The sequence below is a fragment of the Podarcis pityusensis genome (genome assembly GCF_964106645.2).
Source record: "Podarcis pityusensis genome assembly, chromosome: 2".
NCBI classification, from domain to species: Eukaryota; Metazoa; Chordata; class Lepidosauria; order Squamata; family Lacertidae; genus Podarcis; species Podarcis pityusensis.
The window spans coordinates 111409881-111434867 of record NC_138029.1 but is presented as its reverse complement, the minus strand read 5'-3'; the positions used below and the strand labels follow the sequence as shown (position 1 = coordinate 111434867).

At 42.6% G+C, this 24987-nt stretch overlaps 3 protein-coding genes across 7 annotated transcripts in view; 1 reads left to right on the top strand and 2 right to left on the bottom strand.

The window, feature by feature from the left end:
- Positions 1 to 24987, bottom strand: part of LOC308470076 (killer cell lectin-like receptor subfamily B member 1B allele A) — a 55945-nt gene that overhangs the window by 8508 nt on the left and 22450 nt on the right. The gene's annotated exons all lie outside the window — the stretch shown is intronic.
- LOC308470088 (C-type lectin domain family 2 member D-like) lies at positions 701 to 10490 on the top strand. 4 transcript variants are annotated; one of them, XR_013982178.1, is made up of 7 exons: positions 701 to 803; positions 1176 to 1262; positions 2036 to 2143; positions 3471 to 3670; positions 5199 to 5296; positions 6584 to 6807; positions 7221 to 7537. XR_013982178.1 is itself a non-coding variant. In XM_080993356.1 (5 exons), the coding sequence occupies exons 1-5, from the start codon at positions 1166 to 1168 to the stop codon at positions 6726 to 6728; spliced, it is 648 nt and encodes a 215-aa protein (XP_080849482.1). In that variant the 5' UTR covers positions 846 to 1165; the 3' UTR covers positions 6729 to 7196. The 4 variants fall into 4 exon arrangements, 1 of the variants encoding a protein (XP_080849482.1); XR_013982177.1 differs by lacking the exons at positions 701 to 803; positions 7221 to 7537 and adding an exon at positions 8518 to 10490 and having other exon boundaries at positions 846 to 1262; XR_013982179.1 differs by lacking the exon at positions 701 to 803 and having other exon boundaries at positions 846 to 1262.
- LOC308470069 (killer cell lectin-like receptor subfamily F member 1) lies at positions 10620 to 23769 on the bottom strand. Of its 2 annotated transcripts, XM_080993329.1 has the most exons (6): positions 23663 to 23762; positions 19683 to 19772; positions 14871 to 15008; positions 13821 to 13975; positions 12608 to 12717; positions 10620 to 10982 (listed from the first exon to the last, which is right to left on the bottom strand). In XM_080993329.1, exons 1-6 carry the CDS (start codon positions 23745 to 23747, stop codon positions 10838 to 10840), a joined length of 723 nt encoding a protein of 240 aa, XP_080849455.1. In that variant the 5' UTR covers positions 23748 to 23762; the 3' UTR covers positions 10620 to 10837. The 2 variants fall into 2 exon arrangements, with proteins under 2 accessions (XP_080849455.1, XP_080849456.1); XM_080993330.1 differs by lacking the exon at positions 19683 to 19772 and having other exon boundaries at positions 10622 to 10982; positions 23663 to 23769.

Here is a 24987-nt window from a genome sequence, read left to right as displayed (position 1 = left end):
GCACGCGGAACCCCATACAGTATTTCCCCACACAAAGAGGCAAGTCTGTCGTCAGACGGGGGGGGGGGGTGGACCTCTGTGACCTTCCAGATGCGGTTCGACTCCAACTCCCAGCAGCCCTTGTCAGCATAGCTGTCAACGTTTCCCTTTTTTAAAAGGAAATTCCCTTATTCCGAATAGAAGTCCTCGCAAGAAAAGGGAAAAGTTGACAGCCATGCTTGTCAGGATGCCCAGTGGACAGCGGTGTTGGGAACTCCCGTCCAGTAACGAGAGAGACCCCACAGGTCACTTGAACACACACAGAGAGACAGACACACACTTGGGCGAGAATGCTTCTTGCGAGATCCGCCGCCCAACGCAGAGCAAGGCGAGGGGAGATCAGCGCTTCCCATTACTCAACCGCAAGCCTGTGCGCTTTTCTGGGCATCAGGGTGCCTTGTAGTCGGAGTCGATTCTCTCTCCCGGCCGAAATGGAAGGCGCTCGGAGGCGGCCAGCACTTCGCTCGCTCGGTCCCCTGCTGCCCTGCGCGCTCTGGAGCCGCCGAGCCGCCGGCAAAAGAGGAGGCGGAGGCGACCCCTCTTGGCAACAAACGGTACTCCGCCAACTTCTCCTCTTCCTCCGCCCTGGAGCTCCTCCTATCAAAGGTGACGAGGCGGGACCCGCAGCGAATCCGGCGCGCCACTTTCCTTTGCGCGCAAATTCAAATTGCAAAGTTGAGCAGCGGGCGGGTGCTGCCCAGAGCTCCTCCGGACATCTCCCGTCTTGGAGAAAGCGCGTGCAGAGCACGCGCCAACCTGTGCAGGTACGGCGATTAAAAACCAGCGAATCGGGAGCGGGGGGGTCTCGACGTGGGGGCGACAGTAGCGGCGGGGACCGCCAGCCACGATTGGGAGGGGGGATGTCGTTGCATTGCAGCGCAGTTATCTCAGCTAAAGCATCCAGGACAGATGGCCTTCCAAGCTCTGCTTAAGAACCTTGCGAAGATCCACTTGCGAAGATCCACTTGCGAAGCTAAGCAGGGTTCGGAATGGTTTCAAACGGGTTGGGGGAACAAGTGGTGACATCCCTGCATCGCAAGGGGTTGGACTAGATGACCCTCGTGGTCCCTTCCAACTCCACGCAGTTTTTCTTGAGAGGAGCGAGAGCACAGCCTTTTTACCTTGTATGGCTACAGGAAAGATGGAAGCCGGATCAAAATCCGAGGAAGAGCATTTGGACACTCCCCACCCGCATGCTGACCTTGAGCAAAGGGAGGCATCAGGTAAGGCATCTCCTTTGCTCCAAGTCTTTGTTCCTGCAGGTGCCGCCTAAACACTTTGCTTCTTTATGACAGCCCTTTGGCTTCAAGACCTGCTTATAGCTCTGCATTGCACTGGACTCTCTGCCTGTGAGGCTATTGTTTCTGCTCTTCCCAATACTGCCTTACTATACAGTCCAGGCCATGTCTGCTCAGATGTATGCCTCGCTTTGTATAGTAGAGCTTCTTCTCTTGCAAGCGTGGTTTCCCGTTCGCTATAATGGGAAAATTAAAAGCAGCTACAGCTTTCTCTCCTTTTGGCCAGATCAGGTGACAGCAAAAACTGCAAGGTTTTTAGTGGGGGCAATTAGAATAAGATCTCTTATTTGAGTATTGGTGTAAACCCCCAAAATGTATTTTCTATAGTTAAGTTTTTACCTCTATCTTCAGTAATAATATTATAATAATAATAATTTATTATTTATACCCCTCCCATCTGGTTGAGTTTCCCCAGCCACTCTGAGTGGCTTCCAATATTTTATTTTATTTTATTTTATTTTATTGCTATGGCTAGTGGCTAATGCCAGTAAAGATTCTTCTGCTCTGCTCTGCCTTTTGACCAGAATGAATGAGCTGAGTAGATTAAGCAGATCCAGTGTTTGTTTTTTGCTGGGGAAGTAAAAGGGATTCACTTTCCCCCATGATCCCTTATGAGGGATCCTTATCCAGCCTGCCCTTCTTAAGTTCTCACAAATGCTTATGAGTTTAGCTTTTCTTTTCCCCCCTTTCCTCTGTAGCATCTCCCAAGATCTGGAAATACCTATCAATTAAAGTATCAATTAAAGATATTCTCATAGGCATCCTCGTTTTCCTGGTCATCGCACTTACCATTACCATTATAGCAGGTAAGTTTTCTGAACCTCAGTGTTACTCCCTTAAGCTTTTTCTCTTCCCTCTTGGGTCTGAGGTAGCTGCATACCTTCAGCCAGCTTCTCAAAATCAGAACTTTGGCTATTGCCTGGCTTTCAGCCACTGCCATGTCTGACAGCCTTGCCCCAAATCAGTAGTTCAATGATCCATATTCTTACAAGGACACACTGAGACCATGTGCTTTGGCCACAGATGGGAACATCTGGCATTGGGGGGGGGGAGAGATGCTTAGCCAGAGGGTTAGAGCAGGGGTTGGCAACCTAAGGCCCGGGGGCTGGATCCGGCCCAATCGCCTTCTCAATCCGGCCTGCGGACACTCCGGGAATCAGCGTGTTTTTACATGAGTAGAATGTTTCCTTTTATTTAAGATGCATCTCTGGGTTATTTGTGGGGCCTGCCTGGTGTTTTGACATGAGTAGAATGTGTGCTTTTATTTAAAATGCATCTCTGGGTTATTTGTGGGGCATAGGAATTTGTTCATTCCCCCCCCCCCAAAATAATAATAATACAGTGGTATCTCGGGTTAAGAACTTAATTTGTTCCGGAGGTCTGTTCTTAACCTGAAGCTGTTCTTAACCTGAAGCACCACTTTAGCTAATGGGGCCTCCCGCTGCCACCACACTGCCGGAGCACGATTTCTGTTCTCAACATGAAGCAAAGTTCTTAACCCGAGGTAATATTTCTGGGTAAGTGAAGTCTGTAACCTGAAGCGTATGTAACCTGAGTTACCACTGTATAGTCCGGCCCCCCACAAGGTCTGAGGGACAGTGGACCGGGCCATGGCTGAAAAAGTCCCTGACCCCTGGGTTAGAGGGTGGTATGGTGGTGAGGTCAGAGCAGTGCGGATGTACCAGCAGAGCCTATCTGACACTCCTGCACAGCCCTGACCTCGCCACCTTCTCAGCGCCCAGATAACACTGGTCAACAACAAATTTTTTGTCTGCGTTTTTTCAGTTGATTTAGGACGAATCTGATGCGCTGAATCCAAAAATCACATTGGTTTTGCTCAATCAGGTCAAGTTTTTGAGCTATGGCCACACGCTTTTTTTTTTCGTTTTTGTTCACGTGTACGCTTGTGTGGAGCATTTTAGAAGAAATTGGTGGGGGTAAAATGCCATGTCGATCTGGGCGCTGAGAAGGTGGCGAGGTCAGGGCTGTGCAGGACTGTACTATTTCTGGGTTAGTGGAGTCTATAACCTGAAGCGTATGTAACCTGAAGCGTCTGTAACCTGAGGTACCACTGTATGCCTCTCCAAATGGGTGGTTTGGGCAGGTTACCCCAGTTTTCTATTCCTTCCACAGTGACAGCCCCCAGAGAAGCCAAGCAACCGGGTCATCAGCTGGTTCCCTCCGCGCTCTGCGGTCTACCATGTCCACATCACTGGATTGGCTATGCGGGAAAGTGCTATCACTTTTCGACGAAGAAAAGGAATTGGGACTCCAGCAGAAGCTACTGCGAGTCACACAATGCCTCCTTGGCTAGGATTGAAAGTGAGGAGCAGGTAAGAGAGGGGTCCTTTGGCACCAAGGGGTGATGCTCGTCCCCTCTTAGGCAGCATGATGAAATGAGTCGCCTTATCTATGAAGTTAACTATGCATTGTAACCTAGAATATCTTGCAGAATTTCAGTGGCTGCTTTAAGGGCAAAGCGACTTTGGTGTTGGAGACAATCTGGAGAAATGATGGAAAGAAAGAAAGAAAGAAAGAAAGAAAGAAAGAAAGAAAGAAAGAAAGAAAGAATATATATAATCCTTGCTTACCAGGCGAAAAAGCACATGGGGCACAGAAAATAATAATAATAATGATTTTATTTACAGCCCATCTGACTGGGTTGCCCCAGCCAATCCGGCGACTTCTAATATAACATAAAAATACAACTATGCATCACACATTTTTTAAAAAAACCCACTCCTGTCATTTCTCTGCTCTAAATTTCCTACTCCTGGTGCTGCTTCACTTAAAAAAAAAGAAGGTGGGTTACTAAACTCCTGGTTTATATGACATATCATGCAAAGCCCACAAGCAATAAGAATATTATTCTACAGAAAAAGAAGTAACTTCCACTGAGTTCAACAAGGCATAATCTCTGATAAGTGTGTGTAAGGGGTGGGGGTGGATCCGGCCAAGAGTTCAAATCCTGACTGCCTGTGGGCAACTTTGACAGCTGGGGAGCAAAGGCACAGGGCTTTGCAGGTGCCAACTGATAAAGCCAAGGATATAACAGGTGGATGTGGTTGGGCCAAACAGAGTCATGGGGAAATTAGAACCCAGCCCAGGCCTAGTTGGGTCCATGAACTGGAAGTTTAAAGGATTAGCTACCATTGTATATACACCATGGCAGCCGCTGGGAAGTGAAGAAAAGGATGGGGAAAGAGAAAAGGGTGTTGGAAACAGGGAGAAAGGAGGGGCACTGGTGAAGTTGTGGACTCTCCTTCCTTGGAGATTTTTAAGTAGAGGTTGGGCAGCCATCTGTCATGGATGCTTTAGTTGAGATTCCTGCTTTTGGGGTTGGACTAGATGACCCTCGGGGTCTCTTCCAACTCTACGATTCTGTGACCATTGGCTTTCTCTCCACCCACAACAAGCATGTGGCTTCAAGACATTACCCCAAAGGGAATACAGCCCTTGAAAGAAAAATAGGTTGCCCACTCCTGTGTTACACATGCTAGGGAGTAAGCCCCATTGAACGCATTGAAATGAATTTTATATATTATTATTGTATATTAATAATAACAACAACAATAAAATTTTATTTATATCCCGCCCTCCCCAGCCAAAGCTGGGCAACAACAATAAAAGTAACACAGTTTACATAAAATCACAATCAATTAATTGAAATGCATTCTAAAATCAATTCATTCTAAAATCAATTCAAAATCAAATTAATGGCCACCATGACTGTTATCATCAACTAGGTGTACTTGCTGACATTTTCACCTGACATGTTGACTGCGTGTTTACTGGCCGAAGTGCTTATCTGTGAATAGCGCAGGGCAGAATTCTAACATCCATTTTCTCTGGTCTTCAAAGGAGTATGTGAAGCGTCTTGCTGGCAACCATGACTTCTGGATCGGTCTCAGAAGAGACCCAGGTCAACCCTGGAAATGGCTAAATGGAGAAAATTCAACGTGAGTCCTTTTCAGTTTTCGGTGCTGAGGCGTCAGCATCCAAAACTTCGCCAATTCACTGTTAACGGGATGGATTCTGTGGCTGTTATTCTTCCCAGTATAATTCTGAATCAGATGTCAAAATTTATGCGCAGCTGAAAGCCAGGCGCAATACCAAAAATACCGAATAAGAAACTCAGTTTCACTGAATCTCTGTAGGTAAACAGTTCCTTTCCTTTCCTGTAGGTAAACAGTTATCTTTCATAGTTTGCTTTCTTTCATAGATCGCTTTCCCCTACAATAAGTCCAAGCAACGGATGGATTTATAAACAATATTTAAAATAAGAAAGCAATGGCAGACTTTATAGGGATTTGTTTATTATTTTTGGTGTGCTGTCAATAATCTTGACGCATTTATGATATGCTGACGGCCGCAAACTTAGATAGAGGAAAAACCTGAAAAATTGTATGAACCACAGTTATGACAAGTGATTGAGGCCTGTTGAAGCATTCATATCTTTGGTCATCAGTTTCATGAAAATCAGCTGGTAGAGGCTCCGAGGGCCTTCTGGAAGTTCCCTCACTGCAAGAAGAGAGATTACAGGGAACCAGGCAGAGGGCCTTCTCAGTAGTGGCCCCCGCCCTGTGGAACGCCTTCCCATTGGATGCCTTGGAAAAAAACAACTATCTGACTTTTAGAAGACACCTGAAGGCAACCCTGTTTAGGGAAGTTTTTAATGTTTTATCCCTTTTTATTTTCATTATTAATATTCTGTCAGGAGCCACCCAGAGCGGCTGGGGAAACCCAGCCAGATGGGCGGGGTATAAATAATAAATTATCATTATTATTATTATTATACAGTGGTACCTCGGGTTACAGACGCTTCAGGTTACAGATGCTTCAGGTTACAGACTCTGCTAGCCCAGAAATAGTACCTCGAGTTAAGAACTTTGCTTCAGGATAAGAACAGAAATCATGTAGTGGCGGCGCAGCGGGAGGCCCCATTAGCTAAAGTGGTGCTTCAGGTTAAGAACAGTTTCAGGTTAAGAACGGACCTCCGGAACGAATTAAGTTCTTAACCCGAGGTACCACTGTATTATAGTAGAGATGTTTCAACAATGAGCTTGTTTCCTTTTATTAAACTCTGCTTACATCTCCATCCTTTTCTGGGGCATTTTATTTTAGTCCGCCAGGTTTTTCTCCCACCCACCACCTTTGTGCTAGACTTTAGAAAAAGCCTGAAGAAAGATCATCTTGAGCTATGTGTCTGCTGCTATGATACAGGTTTGTAATGCTTTGTGTTGCAGACTCAGAATCGCAGGAAAAGGTGGGGAATGTGTCCATCTCGACAATGAAGCCATAGCTGCCGCCTCGGGCTGCCACACAGAACTTCCTTGCATCTGCAGCAAACCTTCTGCATGTATAAGTTCTAATTGTTTATCAGCCTCATAGCCCAAACACTGGAGGAGAGCTGGAGTGAGTGAGTAAAGTCAAGAAAATAAGGAGCCAAGATGACGAATGGATGAAGTGGGTAGGATACCACCCTAAGTATGGCTAGGAATTTGTTCTTAAATGCAAATACACTCAGAATTTGTACTATTTGGGCAGCCTTGGAGGCTGCTATTAGATACTCCCCAGCAACTGCTTTGTGGAGCATCTAGTAGGATGGGGTACAATTTAAACTAATTATCTCGTATTTGAAAAATACTCAGCCATGCAGTTAGAATGCTTAGAAGGAGTGATACTAAAATGAAATGGAAATGGAGTTCATCGTAAGGGAAAGGACAACGTGCACTTAAAATTTTGCCATGTAATATATATATATATATATATATATATATATATATATATATATATGTTTTTTTAACATATTGTTTTCAACAGTAATTAAACATACTTTTACATCTTCAAATTTATTTATTTTTTTAATTTCTTTTTATTGAGTTCTTTACAGCAAAAAACATAAAAGCATTAAGAAACAAAACAAAGAAAAATACAAACAACAAAAGAAAGAAAAAGAACCGAAGACAACACATATAGCAAATAAACAAACAGATCAACTCTAAAATGCTAATTGACTTCCCTCCATCTCGGCTTGAGCTATACACACACCATACCTCTCTGCAGTTTTATTTGACCAAATCTGTACGCCGCAAGTTTTACGTTTCACCTACTGCGATTTTAATACTTCCTAGATTTGTTTCAATGTATGTTACAAATTTGTTCCAATCATTAATAAACTTTCTACTTTTTTGATGCCTGATTTTCTGTGTCATCTTTGCTAATTCTATATACTCAAATAATTTAATTTGCCATTCTCTGACGGTTGGGATATTGGGAGTTTTCCAGTTTTGCGCTAGCAGTATCCTGGCGGCGACCGTTGCGTACTGGAATAATATTTGATCTTCTTTTTTAATCTCCTCTCCAATCATTCCCAAGAGAAAAGCCTCGGGTTTTTGGGGAAAGGTGTATTTCAATATTTTTTTTAATTCATCGTAAATAAGTCCCCAAAACCTTTTCACCTCTTCACCATCTTCAATTTTTTGACTTCCATCAATACTGTCTGAAAATCTTCCAATCTAATCTCTCGGTATGCATTTCTTATCTTCCCTATTACATTTCAAACTCATAACCAATATCTCTATCTTTTTCTACTTTGTAACACTTCATATATTTCTCCTTACAAAGCTTCTTGTAGTCCTACTAGCGTAATTTGTTGATCACAGTTGCTCTTCGAATAATTCATATACTTCTTCCAATCTTCTGTAAATCTCTGGTCCCGCAAGTTTCGAATCCTTTCTGTCATTTTGTCCAATTCTGCATAGTCCATTAATTTCGTCTGCCATTCTTCTTTTGTTGGAATTTCTTCTTGTTTCCATTTCTGGGCTAACAAATGTAATATAGAAGTTTTAGGCTGAATTCTGAAGGTTTGTAGTAAGTGACAGCACTGAGACACTTCGGTGTAGTGGTAAGAGTGTTGGACTAGGACCTGCGAGACCAGGGTTCAAATCCCTGCTCAGCAATGAAATTCGCCACGAGACCTTGGACCAGACACTGTCTCTCAGACTAACCTACCTCCCAGGGTTCTAGTGAGGATGAAATGAAGTGGGGAAGAACCCGGTATGCTGCCTTGTGGACACTGACACGTTGATCTACCCTAACCACATGGTAATTATTGTTTCGCAAACTTATTTTTTCTTTATTTGTATAGTTTTGCAACCTAAATATTTGTATTTTTCAGAGTGGACCATGGCTTCTTCAAGCAGACAAAAATGTGTAAACAAACCTGATGCCTTTTGTTGTGTATGTGGCTGCTACGCACTTCCTCGTCAAAGATGCAATATAACAGCGTTTGTGAGGTGTGCCTATAACAGCTATTTTGAAATCCCCCTGGGCCACCAAGGCAAGAAATGGGCTCCGCATATTGTTTGTCACAATTGTGAGGAAATACTTAGAGACTGGACAAAAGGAAAACGGAAGAGTATGCCTTTTGGAGGTCCCATGGTTTGGCGAGAACCCAAGGATCACACAAGGGACTGCTATTTTGGTTTCCCACTGGTATCTACAAGCGGTTGCTATTCAGGTACAGTGGTACCTCGGGTTACATACGCTTCAGGTTACAGACTCCACTAACCCAGAAATATTACCTCAGGTTAAGAACTTGGCTTCAGGATGAGAACAGAAATCGTGCTCCGGCGGCGCAACAGCAGCAGGAGGCCCCATTAGCTAAAGTGGTGCTTCAGGTTAAGAACAGTTTCAGGTTAAGAACGGACCTCCGGAACGAATTAAGTACTTAACCCGAGGTACCACTGTACTTGGTAAAGCCTTTCTGTTGTCCAAGCAAGAAATTGACCATTTTGAGATCCACACAGATGGTCCAGTTGTGCTCCTCACCATGTTCACTTCCTTCATCTTCAGAAGAGACAAACCCCTTAAAAACTGGAATTGGGAGTTCCTCAGAGTGCAGGATAGGTCTAATTGCTGAAGGAATACTGGGATAGGCGACAGAATGTCAGTTTTTCTTGCTGATACCCTTCATATTGACCAGACAAAAATAGCATAACAAAAGGCATCAGGCTTGTTTACACATTTTTGTCTACTTGAAGAAGCTATGGTCCGATCTGAAAAATATTTGGGTTACCAAACTATAAAAATAAAGAAAAATTAAGTTTGCAAAACAATAATTACCATGTGGTTAGGGTAGATCAATGTGTCAGTGTCCACCTATCCCCAGTGTAAATATGACACACAGACAAAAGTTGGACATTGAAAGATAACTATAGCACGTACACAAAAATCGATTTCAGATTTGAAATCAGCATTGAGAACATATAAGAACAGTTGAAAAATTTCATGCAAAAGAAAATGGGGGGGGGGAATTGTTCCCCAGTTTACTGTGTATCTCAAGTGAATACTTTTTTTGCATACCTCCAATTGTACATACTGTATTTTTCGCCCTATAGGATGCACTTTTCCCCCTCCAAAAATGAAGGGGAAATCTGGGTGCGTCCTATGAGGCGAATGCAGGCTTTCGCTGAAGCCTGGAGAGCGAGAGGGGTCAGTGCGCACCGACCCCTCTCGCTCTCCAGGCTTCAGGAAGCTCTGCGCAACCCTCGGGAGACCGGCTCCGAGGGTTGCGCAGAGCTGCCTGCAGTCCCGGGATCAGCGCACTTCTCCCCATCGCCAGCCCCACAAGCTCGGGGGACAGCGAGGAGGCAGAGCGTGCCTTCCCACTGTTCCCCGACCTGGTTCTTCCAGCCCCGCACCTGGGGGGGAAATAAAAATTTTTTTCTTTATTTCCCCCCAAAAAAACTAGGTGCGTCCTATGGGCCGGAGCGTCCTATGGGGCGCAAAATACGGTAGATATACATGTCATGTTCAATGCTATATAAGTCACTTACATTTATACTTATATTGTACTTCTTTGGTTATGTGTTTAATAAAATATTGAATTCTTGCATTGTGAAAAACAAAGATTATGGTGAAAAGTGAAAAACATGAATTGCAAAAAAACCTAGAGCTTACAGAACAAAACCAACTTAGATATGAAATCAGCATGTTGAAATTAGGTTAGAACAACTGCAGGTGTCAATGCAACAAAAATTTTGTTTCCCAATGTTGTAAATGAAACACTAGAGAGAGAAAATTAGTATTTCTATATTTTTTAAATCAGCTCCTTTGTAACAAAACTTTATAATAAATATTGCTTCACAGCATTTTGGCTCTTAGTCCTACTTTGACGCGTGCTTCAGCCACTTGTATTATATTGTCTATAAACCTAGAAATCCAGAACAGCGAGTAGACAATAATAAAACATGCTTGTGGGTCATAGAATTTCAGTTCTTTTATTATCAACAATACTTTAAGAATTCAACTTCTGAAGGCTCCCAAATCCCCCACGGAACTCAGATCTTTAGCCGAAGGCCAAGGCTGTCCAACCTCCCCAAACCACCCCTGTCATCAGAGGAGCTCATCGTATTTTGACCAGGTGACATCAATACCACTCAGCCGATTGGATCAAGAGAAGTTGGTGAGGCAGAGAGGGCGAGAAGCAGGGGTACTCAATGGCCTCTGGTCCTTGTAGTTATTTGAAGAGCTTTCTTTTCGCAGACCCATCTGGCTACAGTAGTACATGTCTCAGAAATAGTTTTGTTCCCATTAAGTCTCCCGCAGCAGTTTTCTTGAGCCGGAGCTAGGTCTTTCAACCTGCAACAGGAAGGAGAAAGCCAACAGCATTTGTCAAAGGCGGAACATATCCACCTGCTTGGCTATTCTTTGCGAGAGAGGGGAAGGACTCGCTCTGAGGGCCTTCTGGCGGTTCCCTCACTGCGAAAACAGAGGTTACAGGGAACCAGGCAGAGGGCCTTCTCGGTAGTGGCGCCCGCCCTGTGGAAGGCCCTCCCACCAGATGTCAAGGAAATAAACAACAAACTGACGTTTAGAAGACATCTGAAGGCAGCCCTGTTTAGGGAAGTTTTTAATGTTTGATGTTTTATTGTGTTTTTAATATTCTTCTGGCAGCCACCAAGAGTGGCTGGGGAAACCAAGCCATATGGGCGAAGTTTAAATAATAATAATAATAATAATAATAGTTGTTGTTGTTTGTTGTTATTACTCACTGCACAATTGCGTTGCCTAGGCTTGCCCATTAGGTGAGATCCTATCACATGGAATCAAGACTTGTGGTTCTCAAATGTTTTGCCAGTGAGTTTCCCTGGGCTGCAAGAACTTGCTGTGGTTTAACTAAGGTTTCCCCTCATGCTCCCAGTGAACCACAGGAGGAGAACTTGCACGCATTTCTCTTTGAAGGGTGTGGACGTATGCCCCCTTCTTTCTGCCCTTTTGCAAAGGAATTCAAGGCAGTGCAAAATTGTTTCACTTATTTCCACAATAACCTTGGGAGGCATTTACTGTATAGGTAAAGGGACCCCTGACCATTAGGTCCAGTCGTGACCGACTCTGGGGTTGTAGCGCTCATCTCGCTCTATAGGCCGAGGGAGCCGGCGTACAGCTTCCGGGTCATGTGGCCAGCATGACTAAGCCGCTTCTGGCGAACCAGAGCAGCGCATGGAAACGCCATTTACCTTCCCTCCAGAGCGGTACCTATTTATCTACTTGCACTTTGATGTGCTTTCAAACTACTAGGTTGGCAGGAGCAGGGACCGAGCAACGGGAGCTCACCCCGTTGTGGGGATTCGAACTGCCGACCTTCTGATTGGCAAGTCCTAGGCTCTGTGGTTTAACCCACAGCGCCACCCGTGTCCCCTGAGGCATTTACTTACTATACAGTATATTAAATTTGTGAGTCGCTTTATTTTGCCCAGGGTAACTAAAAGCAACTTACAAACAAACAAAACCCCTCATTAGGATACATTAAAACCAAGAGGAAAAAAGAAATACATTTTTTAAAAACCCATCCTGCCCACTTCTTAAAGGCCACAGACCAAACATAGATTTTGCTGAGAGAGACTGGTGCAAGATTACCTAGTGAGCTTCACAAGTGAGCACCAGGTAGTTCAGAGGTGCCTTTGGCATCTTTCATTATATATACAGCTTCTGGTGGATGCAGAAGAGTCACCTCTACCTTGGTTTCTGACATTCGAAGGGTATGTTTTTAAGACCCACCTTATTTCTGTGGTCGTACGTTGTTTTCAACTGTGTTTTAATGTTGTAACTCACCTTGGGACTTTAGGGTACACTAAAACGGTGTATTTTGACAGGTGTCAATGACCTGATGTGATTAGCATGGCATAAGACTGAGCAGAGGATTTGGGGAGATGAAGATCTGGTCCTCCTCACCCCTGCTCTGCAGAGTAAGATGAGATACTCACAGTTTGTCATCTAACGGGGAGCCGTCCACCCAGGTCCATTTCCAGTCAGGAGGTGTGGCTTGTAATCCAATCCAAAGCAGTGGATATTGGGTATTACGCAGTATAAAGTCCTGTAAACAATGCAATTAGTCTCTACTATAGTATCTAGACAGCATCTTAAAAACCTAGACAGCATTTTAAAAAGCAGAGACATCACCTTGCCAACAAAGGTCCATCTAGTTAAAGCTATGGTTTTCTCAGTAGTGATGTATGGAAGTGAGAGCTGGACCATAAAGAAGGCTGATCGCCGAAGAATTGATGCTTTTGAATTATGGTGCTGAAGGAAACAAGTATGCACAAGTATGCTGTTGAATTTTCATGGGAACTACAGTGGTACCTTGGGATGCGAATGGGATCCATTCTGGAGCCCTGTTCGCATCCTGAAGCAAACACAACCCACGTCTGCGCGGGTCGTGTTTCGCCGCTTCTGCGCGTGACGGCATTTTGATTGTATGTGCATGCGTGCACGGCGAAACCCAGAAGTAACGTTACTTCCGGGTCGCCACAGAGCACAACCCAAAAATACTTAACTTGAAGCACATTTATCCCGAGGTATGACTATGTTTTTTTAATCAGAAAGAAAGAAAGAAAGAAAGAAAGAAAGAAAGAAAGAAAGAAAGAAAGATGGGAAACTGAAAGGAGGAATTGCACTTCAAAATTCATAGAACTGTGAATTTTAAAGGATATTTACTCCTCAAATGCGTAATGCAGATTTCCTGGCACTCTGCAATGGGAGCTGAGGAACCAACGAAAAGGTTAAATAAGCTATTTCAATGGCCCCCTAATCTTTCCCAAGGTTCCCTATTGTATTTTGAAAAAGAAACTTCATGTGACTGAACATAATTTTTAGTTTGGCTGTAAGTAAAATCAAACAGAGTCCCAGTATAAGGGAATGAAAAGTTCCCTTGTGGTAGATTCCTAGCATATCCTAAAATTATTTGGCCAGCCCACTACACTACAGAGTCACAGATGCATTATGTACATTGTGTTAGATAAACGATGCAATTGAAACACAGTGGAATACATTTACCCCCCTTTATTTATCTTTGGATTTCAAAAGTGTGGACTATAAATGCCACAATAAATATATACAAGATGTAATGGTACTCATCTTGGCAGTGGCTCCCCTCCACCCCATCAATAAGGAATGTGGATCTAACTCTTATTTACTTACCACTTCTTCTTGATTCTGTATCACCAACAATCGAGAGTCTTTTGTTCTGCAGTTGTCTTTGCTCTCGGTCCAGTCTCCTTTTTCACTGGAGAACCAGTAGCACTTGCTGTTGAGACGGAACCAATTCTCAGGGCAGACTGCGCAGTCAGAACTCTCTGGGAGTAGGGCAGGGTGGGCAGGTGGAAGCATAAAAAATTGCAAGTTTACACCAGATAAAATGACAAACCATGGTTTGTAACTGACAGGAGCAAGCCTACACAACCCTTTGTTTGCATCCTCACTAATCCACTTTTCGCCTTCACACACAATAAGGTATTAAATCGTGTTTTTAATATTATAATATTCTGTTGGGAGCCGCCGAGGTACCACTGTACAAAGAAAAGTTCATCTTTTGCAAGTACTGCTCCTTAAAGTTGTTACGTTTGACACTTGTATTCGCTAAGACGTACATGGAACACAAGAACTTCTATTTGGTCATTACGTATATAAGAACTAGTCTATTTGTATTTCCTGTCCTAAATGTTGCTGCTTACTTGCTTCTACTCAATTAGATAATGTGAAAAGAGTTATGCTTATATGATGTATAAAGAATTTATATAGTTAAACACAGCCAGTTACATTGTGGGTATACAGTGGTACCTCTGGTTAAGTACTTAATTCGTTCCGGAGGTCTGTTCTTAACCTGAAACTGTTCTTAACCTGAAGCACCACTTTAGCTAATGGGGCCTCCCGCTGTCGCAATTTCTGTTCTCATCCTGAGGTAAAGTTCTTAACCCGAGGTACTATTTCTGGGTTAGCTGAGTCTGGGTTAGCTGAGTAACCTGAAGCGTATGTAACCTGAAGCGTATGTAACCCGAGGTACCACTGTATTTGTTTGGGAAGAGGATAGGGACAAAACGACAATTAGTTGGCTCAGCCTCTCTTTGACTGTGGCTCCCTCTCTCTGTGGTCTTCCCGCCTTCTACCCCGCCCCCAGTCCCAAAAGGCAGCAGCCCCCATTTTTTTGATATGTGTTCCTTGAGCCTTATTGAGAAAGAACACTCCAGTTACCTGCTGAGCTGTTTTCAAGCGGCTTACAGAAAAATTGCTGCAGCGAAGTCACATTCTCTAGGCATAGATTATTTTCCATTTCACCCTGAGGGACACAGGATTTCTCCAGTTCACCCATAAGGTTCCTTGTCTGAAAACCTTAATATAAGGAGGTTAATTTTAAGTGATCAACAAACTGCGAAAAAATTCAAAGACTGTTTAGTGTTTTTTGTTATGGTACCTAATTGTTTTTCTCTTCCTTTCTTGAATCCAGTGTTCCCCATGGATTTTCCCTTCATCGTTGAAATAAAGCGTGTTTGTTGTTTCTTAATTAAAGGAGAATATCACAGTATGTCCTTTAAGATAACAGCTCATGTTCGGAAAGACTGCCTGTAACTTTCTAATATTTAGAACTCATGTATGATCAATTGTTCAAGACAAATCTTTAGGCTGTGAAAACCAGACAAACCAATTTTTGACAATAACTTAAATGGCCAGACACTGAGCCACTCAAGAACAACTGCAGTCACACTTTCTGTCAACTCACTACACTGCATAGGTGCCAACTCCCTAAGGTCCTGGTTGCCCAAGCACCCACAAAATTACCCATGAAGGGGCCGGGCACCCACAAATTTTGGTGCACGCTGCATGGCACCCACGGCCCCAGACACCCACAGTCGTGGGGCTAAGCTGGTACAGCTACTACACTGTGACACCTTTATTCGTTCACAAGCAGTAAACAGGAAACAAAGCCAAAAAATGTTGTTGTTGTTGTTGTTGTTGTTGTTATTTTCCCTTGTTAGTTTATTGCGATGTGAACCAGTTACAGCTACCTCGGTTTTCAAACACAATGCATTCTGGAAGTCCGTTCAAGTTCCAAAACGTTTGAAAACCGAACACTGAAAGCGGAAACCTCACCACAGAAAACTCAAAACAGAAGCTGCATTTCCTGTTCAACTTCCGAGGCACATTCGAAAACTGAGGCATTTGCTTCCGGGTATTCGGCGTTCGAGTTCCGAAACGTTCGACTACGGAGGTGTTCGAAAACCAAGGTACCCCTGCATTATGAATTCTTGACACATGGAACTTCTGAACATATAACCTGTTTTTATGTCACAGCTCAATACAGTAAGATAAAATCTGTTTATACGAAATACTCTGTTGGCTTTATTGAAAAAACATTCTAAAGTATAAGAATACCCTGACCTGCTCCTTTTTGTACAGTTTTTTGGGTAGAATGCAATGGTTTTGGCAGGGCGTGGCACATTCCCTGTTTCACCTCTGAGGCAAAATGGAACAGGCCACCTTTGCTCCTACAGATTGCTGCCAAATTATGTTTTGACTATTAATGAAGGCCTTCCTATTTCACCAACCCCTTTGAGCATAGATTTTCATTGCAGCCTGTATCTGTGTTGGATTTGAAATGGGTTTTATATTTGTCTTTAATTGTTTCATATTTGAAATCTCTGCCATAGCTGTTGCTGTTTTAAATGGTTGGTGAAACGGTGAAATCTGCTATGATTAAATGGGCACAAGACGTTGGACACAACATTATGTTCGCTGACTGGGAACAGTTATGGACCACAGGTATGAAATTTACGGCATGTAATGCCCTAAGAGAGAATATTATGAAAATGATATACAGGTGGTACATAACCCCAGTCAAGCTTGCAAAAATCTATCATTTGCCCGATAATAAATGTTGGAAATGTAAAGAAACTGAAGGTACATTCTTTCACCTTTGGTGGACGTGCCCAAGGATTAAGGCTTTCTGGGAAATGATATATAATGAATTTAAAAAGGTATTTAAATATACCTTCTTGAAGAAACCAGAGGCCTTTCTCCTGAGCATAGTCGACCAATCGGTGTTAAAAAAGGATAGAACTTTCTTTATGTACGCAACAACAGCAGCAAGAATACTCATCGCAAAGTATTGGAAGACACAAGAGCTACCCACACTGGAGGAATGGCAGATGAAATTGATGGACTATATGGAATTGGCGGAGATGACTGGCAGAATCCGTGACCAGGGAGAAGAGTCGGTGGAAGAAGATTGGAAGAAATTCAAAGACTATTTACAGAAATATTGCAAAATTAAAGAATGCTAGAGTGATGTTGGATTGAAATTAAGTGGTTTCTAGCTGCACAGGCTTTAAAGTTATATACAGATTAAGATTAAGGATTAGGAATAAAAAGGTTAAAAGAATGGAAAATTAGCTATTAATAGATAAAAATTTAATGTTATATTATATTATATTAAGATTAAGGATTGGGATTAAAAAAGAGGGAAAGGAATTGCTGGACAAACAAACTGAATTGGAATACAAAAGAGGGAGGTATGAGGAGGTCCAGAAAATAAGTAAATTCAAAAGTAGTGATGAAAAGATGGAATTGTTTTTAACTGTTTTTTCTTTTTTTTCTTTTTGTATTTTGTATTGTGTATTTTTCTTTTTACTTTTAAATTCTTTTTTATTGATGTGTCTCTTTTTATCTGAAACTTTAATAAATATCATTTAAAAAAAAATGGTTGGTGGTTCTATTGTTAAGTCACTTCACAAGAAACAACCTATAAATGGAAATAACTATGGGACTTCCGGGGAGGTGCCTCCGGTAATGGCGGAATTCCTCTGACCGGGAGGAATCTGCTCCGTGGGAATCTGGGTCTGGCCACCACAGCGAAGGCGGAGACCCGTTAAAATCACAGGCGGGAGAAGCCTGTGAGCGTGGGATTTGGCGGGCACCTTTTGCGCCTCCCCCACTCGCGGGGAACCCCGGTTTTTGGGGCTCCGGAGCGACGTGGGGTGAGTGGCGCGGTGCATCGAATCGTCTGCTTCTTCCATGGAGCGAAGCCGCATAGCTGTTGCCGGAGAGCGCTGACCTTTTCCTGTGGACAATTTGACTTTAAAGGAATTACCCGTGAGTAGATCTGAAATGGAAGAATTGGATTTCTAAATGTTTAATTTGGTATCGCAACGGGGAGGTTCAAAACAGGAAGTCCGCCTTCCCCTTTTGTAAATAGACTGAGGCAATGAAGTTGCAAGCTGGAGTCCTTGAAAGTCTTTTGTAAAAGATTAAATTTCCATCAATAAAGAACATTAAACCCCCTCTTGGAGGCAGGAGAAGAGAGGGGGAAGTTGCGGATTGATTATACCTGTGGGAGAGAGTGAAGAGATTTAAAACACCGCCGCTCTGACCCTGGAAACGGGCTGCTAGTAGGACTGACGTCTTTTGGAATGTTCATTGACAGTGTTTAGAACGTTCATTGACAGCTAGTTAAACAAGAGAAATACATTGTTTCTACTGTCTCCGGCTGCTTTAAAAAGGAGTAAAAGTAACTGAAAATTGAAACCAATTTGAAACTAATTTTGGATTGTTGAAAAGAGGATACTATTGACTATTACAAATAGAAACTGTTTCCCCCTAGTGGAAGCCTTTGAAACCGGTTGTTTGACAAGAGCTGGGATAGGGGAATTTCCAGCTGCAAGTTAAAAACCTTGAGACTCTGGGACTGACCTTGAATCTTTTAAGTGTTATGGTAAATGGAAGAGGAAAAACAGACCAGTCAACTGCTGACATAACATTAAGGTCTGGGAGGATTTGGCAACAATCCAGAAGAGGTTTATCATCAGGGCCCCCCTGCTCCTTCTGTTGCTGCCTTTGTACCAGCATATTTAAAACCAAGAAGAATGTCGACAGAAAAGGCTTTAGTGGCTGCATTTTATAAGATAAATGACTCATTGGATCAGCTTAACAGGAAAATGGCCATCATAAATTTGAAAATGGATGTTTCAATTACTAAAATCAACCTAAATACAGAAAATATAAATAATACCAATACAGAAACTACCCAGAAATTGATACAGGAACCTACTTTGATACGGCAAACTGCGGAGGAAGCCAGGGAGGAGGCTGTTGTTGCTGAATGTAAAGTGACACAACTGGAGAGAAAGAGAAAGAGAGCCCTAGCCCTACGGAGGCAACTTGATGAACATGGGTTGACGCTTGCTATGACTGAACTTAAAGAAAAACAGACGAATTTGAGGATTAGAGTTCACTTTTGGTGGACATGCCCAAGGATTAAGACACTTTGGGAGATGATTTATAACGAAATGAAAAAGGCATTTAAATATACCCTCTTGAAGAAGCCAGAGGCCTTTCCTTTCTCCTGGGCATGGTCGGCCAATTGATGTTAAAGAAGGATAGATTTTTTTCCACGTATGCAACAATAGCAGCAAGAATATTCATTGTGAAGTACTGGAAGACACAAGATTTATCTATTCGGGAAGAATGGCAGATGAAGTTGATGGACTATAGGGAATTGGCGGAAACGACTGGCAGAAATCCGAGACCAGGGAGAAGAGTCAGTGGAAGAAGACTGGAAAAAGTTTAGGACTATTTATAGAAATATTGTAAAAATAATGAATGTAAGAAAAATGTTGGAATGAAGTTATATGGCTCTAGTAGAAATGCTATAAGGAATTAAGTAGAAATAGATTAATAGAGTATTAAAGGGAAAAATAAGGTCAAAATATGTTAAGATAATTATAGGATAAAAACAGAGGAAGATGGAAAGGAATTTCTGAAACAATTAATAGAAGTGGAATACAAAAAGGGAGGTGTGAGGAGGTCGTGGAAATAAGGGAATGAAAGATAAGATATTGAAATTGTTTTGTGTGTTAAATGGTTTGTGTCTAATTTTGTTATGCTTTTTTTGTCTATTTTGTTGTGTTTAAACGGTTGAAAATTAATAAATATTATTAAAAAAAATAAAAAAATATATAAATGGAAATAACTAACTAACTAACTAAATAAATAAAAGTGCTCTGTACTTACACAGGGCTATCACGGTGACCCCTAGGATGACATTTACAGCCCATCCAATCCAGAGAGCAGTCCATCGCCCCTGAGAATGTGGTGAGGCACCTGTAAATTTGACTTTATTAATACTAGGTTCCCCAACACAAGGGTACAGAACCTCAGACCTGAAGCCCAAACCTGGCCCTCAAGGCTTCTCTGTGTGCCCTCCCCTTGTGACCCTCCCCCTTTTCCCAGGCTCAAACCCCTCCAGCCCTGCTCAACGCTCCTAGAGTGCTTTTGCTCGGCTGAAATGTGTCCCTGGGGATTTCCGCAATTTGCAAGATGAGAAAACACTCCTGAAATTAATAGTTATTTGACATCATATCCATATCAGGGCAATACCTTTTCACTCGGGTTGCGAACGTGATCCGTGTGGGATGCACGTTCGCAACCCGCAGCAGTTGAGACCCGGCACTTCTGCGCATGCACAAAGTGCAATTTAGCGCATCTGCTAAAACCCAGAAGTAACCCTTTCAAGTACTTCCGGGTTTCAGCAGTCCGCAACCCAAAAAAATGCAACCTGAAGCTTCTGTAACCCAAGGTATGACTGTATTTGGCAAAGCAAAATGCTACAAAGTAGTGTTAAAGCCTTTGAGTTCTCCAGAATTCTTCATCAGTCTGGATTTGAAAAAGGCAGATGGGAGGGGGGGAGGGAGGGAGACGGCTGGTGTTATTTCGAACCATCTATGCTTGAATAATTGTATTCATAAGCAGAAATATAGCTATGTTTTGTTCTTTACAAAGTTTTGGACAGATCCTTGGAGCTTTTACTAATCAATTAAAATGTGTTAACAAGGGTCAGGGTTGGAGATGGGTTAGGGTTAAGGTTGGATCTAGGATTAGGGTTAGGGTTAATGTAGTGTTAGGGTTGGGTTTAGAGTTAGGGTTGGGTTTATGTTTGGGTTACAGGTAGGGTTAGGGTTAAGGTATGAGGTATGAGGTAGGGTTGGGGTTAGTATTAGTGTTGGTTCTAGGGTTAGGGGTAGGGGTAGGAATAGGGGTTGGGTTGGAGTTAGGGTTAGGGTTGGAGGTAGGGTGAGGGTTAAGGTTGGAGGTAGGGTTAGGGTTGGGTTTAGGGTCAGTGTTAGTTTTAGGGTTAGGGTTGGCATTAAGGGTTAGGAGTAGGGTTGGGGTTAGGGTTAGCATTGGTGTTAGGGTTAGGTGGTGCTTTTTTTCATGGGGTACTCAAGGGTGGCAGTTCGAAATCACATCAAAGTGCAAGTAGATAAATACGTACCGCTCTGGTGGGAAGGTGAACGGCGTTTCCATGCGCTGCTCTGGTCCGCCAGAAGCGGCTTAGTCATGCTGGCCACATGACCCGGAAGCTGTACGCCGGCTCCCTCGGCCAATAAAGTGAGATGAGCGCCGCAACCCCAGAGTCGGTCACGACTGGACCTAGTGGTCAGGGGTCCCTTTACCTGTACCTTTACTCAAGGGTACACAGTACCAGAACCTCTTTTTTTGTTGTTGTTGTTAAAAAAAGTGTAACAATTTCATGATTAAAAAAACTGCAACAACTTCATGGTGAGTACGGCACCTCTCTTAGTTTGGTTATAGAAAATGTGACATTTACTGTAACAAGTTCATCGTAAGTACCAGCCCCTATTTTTCTAGGGGGGGGAGCACTGAATATGCTCAAAGAAGAAGCAGTTCTGCTGCACCAGAGATATAGCAACAAGGTTTAATTTAGCAAGGTCTGACCATGTCCTTCCTTTCACACGCTGATCTCCGGAACTGTAGGTTAAAGAGGTTACATGTGATTCTTTATTTAGTGGGTTTGCATTTATACAATGCAACCACAGTGCCTGCAAATGGGAGCTTATCATCCGGGGAAGGGCACCACCTTTTAACCCTTTCCCCCCTGCATTTATTCCACTGAGGGCAGGTCATATAGCTAGGGATGGGCAAATTTGTCCATTTCAGTTTCTTAGTTTTCCATTTTTCCAGTCCACATTTCCATATCTGTTTGCTGGTGAAAAAATAACCAGCATTTCAGTGTGACTTTCTCCTAATATACAAGCTTTTGCAAAATATACACATATTTGCAAAATAATTTCCCCTAATATAATGCCTTGTTATTATCACAAATATGTGCATTTTAATGCACGCTTTTACCCCAGTACATACATTTTTGTACACATTACTTGTGTACAAAAATGTATGATGCTTTGTTTATTGTTTATGACAAATTAATTGTAGTTGTGCAATTAAGCAAACTGAGAATTCTTCAGCATCTTAGTCTGATTTTTTCCATAATAGGCACATTTCTGTATTTCATTTTTTAAAATGTACATTTTGCCTAGCATTTTTTCTAATGCAATGCATGTTATGCCATGTATATGAACTCTTCACCCTAACATTACTACACATTCCTCAGCTGCAGGACTGAATTGCAAAATTCAGAAAAGGGCACATTTCAAAGGGTGGCTGTTTCTGAAAGTGTAGATCGGGTAAGCTTGCCTCCAAATGCAAACTGAACTGAATTTCTCCCCATCCCTAGTTCTGATGTTCTTATGCCCACCAATGTTAAGAACTAGATAGCTTGCATTGCTTTACGTCCCTCAAGAAGGCTTGTCATTTCCCCCTGCTCTTTTATTATCATATATTTGCTTATTAAATTTGTATGTGTTTTGAGAGTCTTCTGTTGGGCAGATAAGCAGGATATAAGTTTTAGAATAAATTAAATATAGGAACTGGACAGGGTGGCAGTAGGGAACCTGAAGCCTTTCGGATGTTTCTAGATTACCGTTTTCTTCATTCCTGCCTATTGACCATGCTGACTAGGGCTGATAGGAGCTGTGGTCCAACAATATTTAAGGAGGATATTGAGAAGCTAGAACGTGTGGAGAGGAGGGCAACCAAGATGGTCAAGGTTCTGGAAACAAAGACTTAGGAGGAAGGGTTGAAGGAGCTGGGTATGTGGGAAAGAGGAGACTGAGAGGAGAGAGGATAGACATCTTCAAATATCTAAAGGCCTGTCCCGTGGAAGATGAAGCAAGTTTGTTTTAACCCAGGGGTCAGCAAACTTTTTCAGTAGGGGGCCGGTCCACTGTCCCCTAGACCTTGTGGGGGGCCACACTATATTTTTTGGGGGGGAGGGAACGAATTCCTATGCCCTTCAAATAAGCCAGAGATGCATTTTAAATAAAAGGACACATTCTACTCATGTAAAAACACACTGATTCCCAGATTGTCTGTGGGCTGGATTTAGAAGGTGATTGGGCCAGATCCGGCCCCCGGGCCTTAGTTTGCCTACCCATGTTTTAACCTGTTCCAGAGGCTAGGACTTGAACCAGTGGCTTCAAGTTACAAGAAAGGAGATTCCAACTAAACATCACCAAGAACTTTCTGACAGTAAGAGCTGTTTGACAGTGGAACAGACTCCCTAGGAAGGCGGCGGACTCTCTTTCCTGGAAGGATTTTGAGCAGAGGTTGGATGGCCACTTGTCATGGATGCTTTAGATGAGATTCCTGCATTGCAGGGGGTTGGACAGACAAAGTACAGTGAGATTAATTGGAAGTCAGTTTTAAATTTCTTTTCTATAAATTTTATAATTGTGTTCAATACCAGGAGTATATATGATGATATATTAATCTTCTTATAGCTTATAGTGTGGTGGTTTGTTTGATTTTTCTGTTATTTGTTTGTTTGATTATAGGTTTGCTTACTTGTATGCACGTCTGTTTTTCATAAATGTATTTATTTTAGATTAATAAAGATATGAAAATGAAATATTGCTGAAGTGCCCATCTTTATAGCAACCCTCTACAGTTAGTTATTTTGACTAACTACTGTACATGCTCACACAAAAGGCAACACACCCTCCTTCTGTGGCTACATTTGCTCTAAAAATATTTCAGCCCCTGCAGACCTGCTGTTTTTTCCGTGCTGTAAGTAACAGCTTGGAGCCTTGCGAAAAAACATCCTCTCCCCACTCCCCAACATTAAAACTTACCTGAACCTTGCGAGGGGTGAAGCAGCCTGGCAGAGGTTGGAGCTGAAGGGAGAGCAAGGTCAACATAGATAGAGCCATCTGTCATTCCGCTGGAAGCAAAGAAGGCCAAGAGATTGTGTGTGATATGGAACAACCTAGCTGCTGCAAGGGAAGTGTATATATTAGTCAAGCCGGCCAACCAATGTAATTCGTTGAAGGAAGCGCTGCTGCTAACCAATGTAGTTGAAGTCAGGTTAAGTTTTCTGGTCTTTGAAAAACTGAAGCAGAGCTTCCTGGTGCAGAAAGGTGAGGGTAACAAGAATCCAGATGGTTCCTTTTTCTTCCTCATCAAAATAGATGTCTGCCTTTTATTTTATTTATTTAGCAAGATTCACACACCGCTTATTTAAAAAACATCTTTAAGTGGCTCATTAAAAACAGCAATAGGAAAAAAGAAGCAATAAGAAAAGAAACTGAAATCAGCACAGATAAATTGCCGAAATGTGGATAAAATCAACCAGTTTAACATGCACTTAAAAAGAAATTTACATGGTAAAAGTTCATGTCTGGTTAGTAATTATTTTATTTATTTATACATATATACATACATACATACATACATCTTCTTTGGCGATCACTCGTAGCAGAATAAGATTGTCTTCCATAAACACGGTTTTAACAATGAGTCCATAAGTGATTGTGAGGGCCAATTCTGGATCCACACGTCCTTCCACAGGGGGAAATTGGTTTCCGGGTGGGAGTTGATCACGGTGTGGATTTGCCAAGCGTGCCTTCCTCCTAGCACATTTCTCCCTTGCGTTCTGAGTTCGAGTGTCTTCAAAGCCCATGACATCTTTGGTAAAGGCTGTTCTCCAACTGGAGTGCTCACAGGCCAGTGTTTCCCAGTTGTCAGTGTTTATTCTACTTTTTTTTAGATTTGCCTTGAGACACTCTTTAAACCTCTTTTGTTGACCACCAGCATTACGCTTTCCATTTTAAAGTTCAGAATAGAGTAGTTGCTTTGGAAGAAGATCATCAGGCATCCGCACAACATGACCAGTCCAACGAAGTTGATGTTGAAGAATCATTGCTTCGACACTGGTGATCTTTGCTTCTTCCAGTACACTGATATTAGTTCGCCTGTCTTCCCAAGCGATGTGTAAAATTTTTCAGAGACACCGTTGATGGAATCTTTTGAGGAGTTGGAGATGGCGTTTGTAAGTGGTCCATGTTTCACAAGCATATAGTCAGGTTGGTAGTACAATAGCTTTGTAAACAAGCATTTTGGTTTCCCTACGAATGTCCCAGTCCTCAAACACTCTGCACTTCAATCGGGAGAAAGCCGC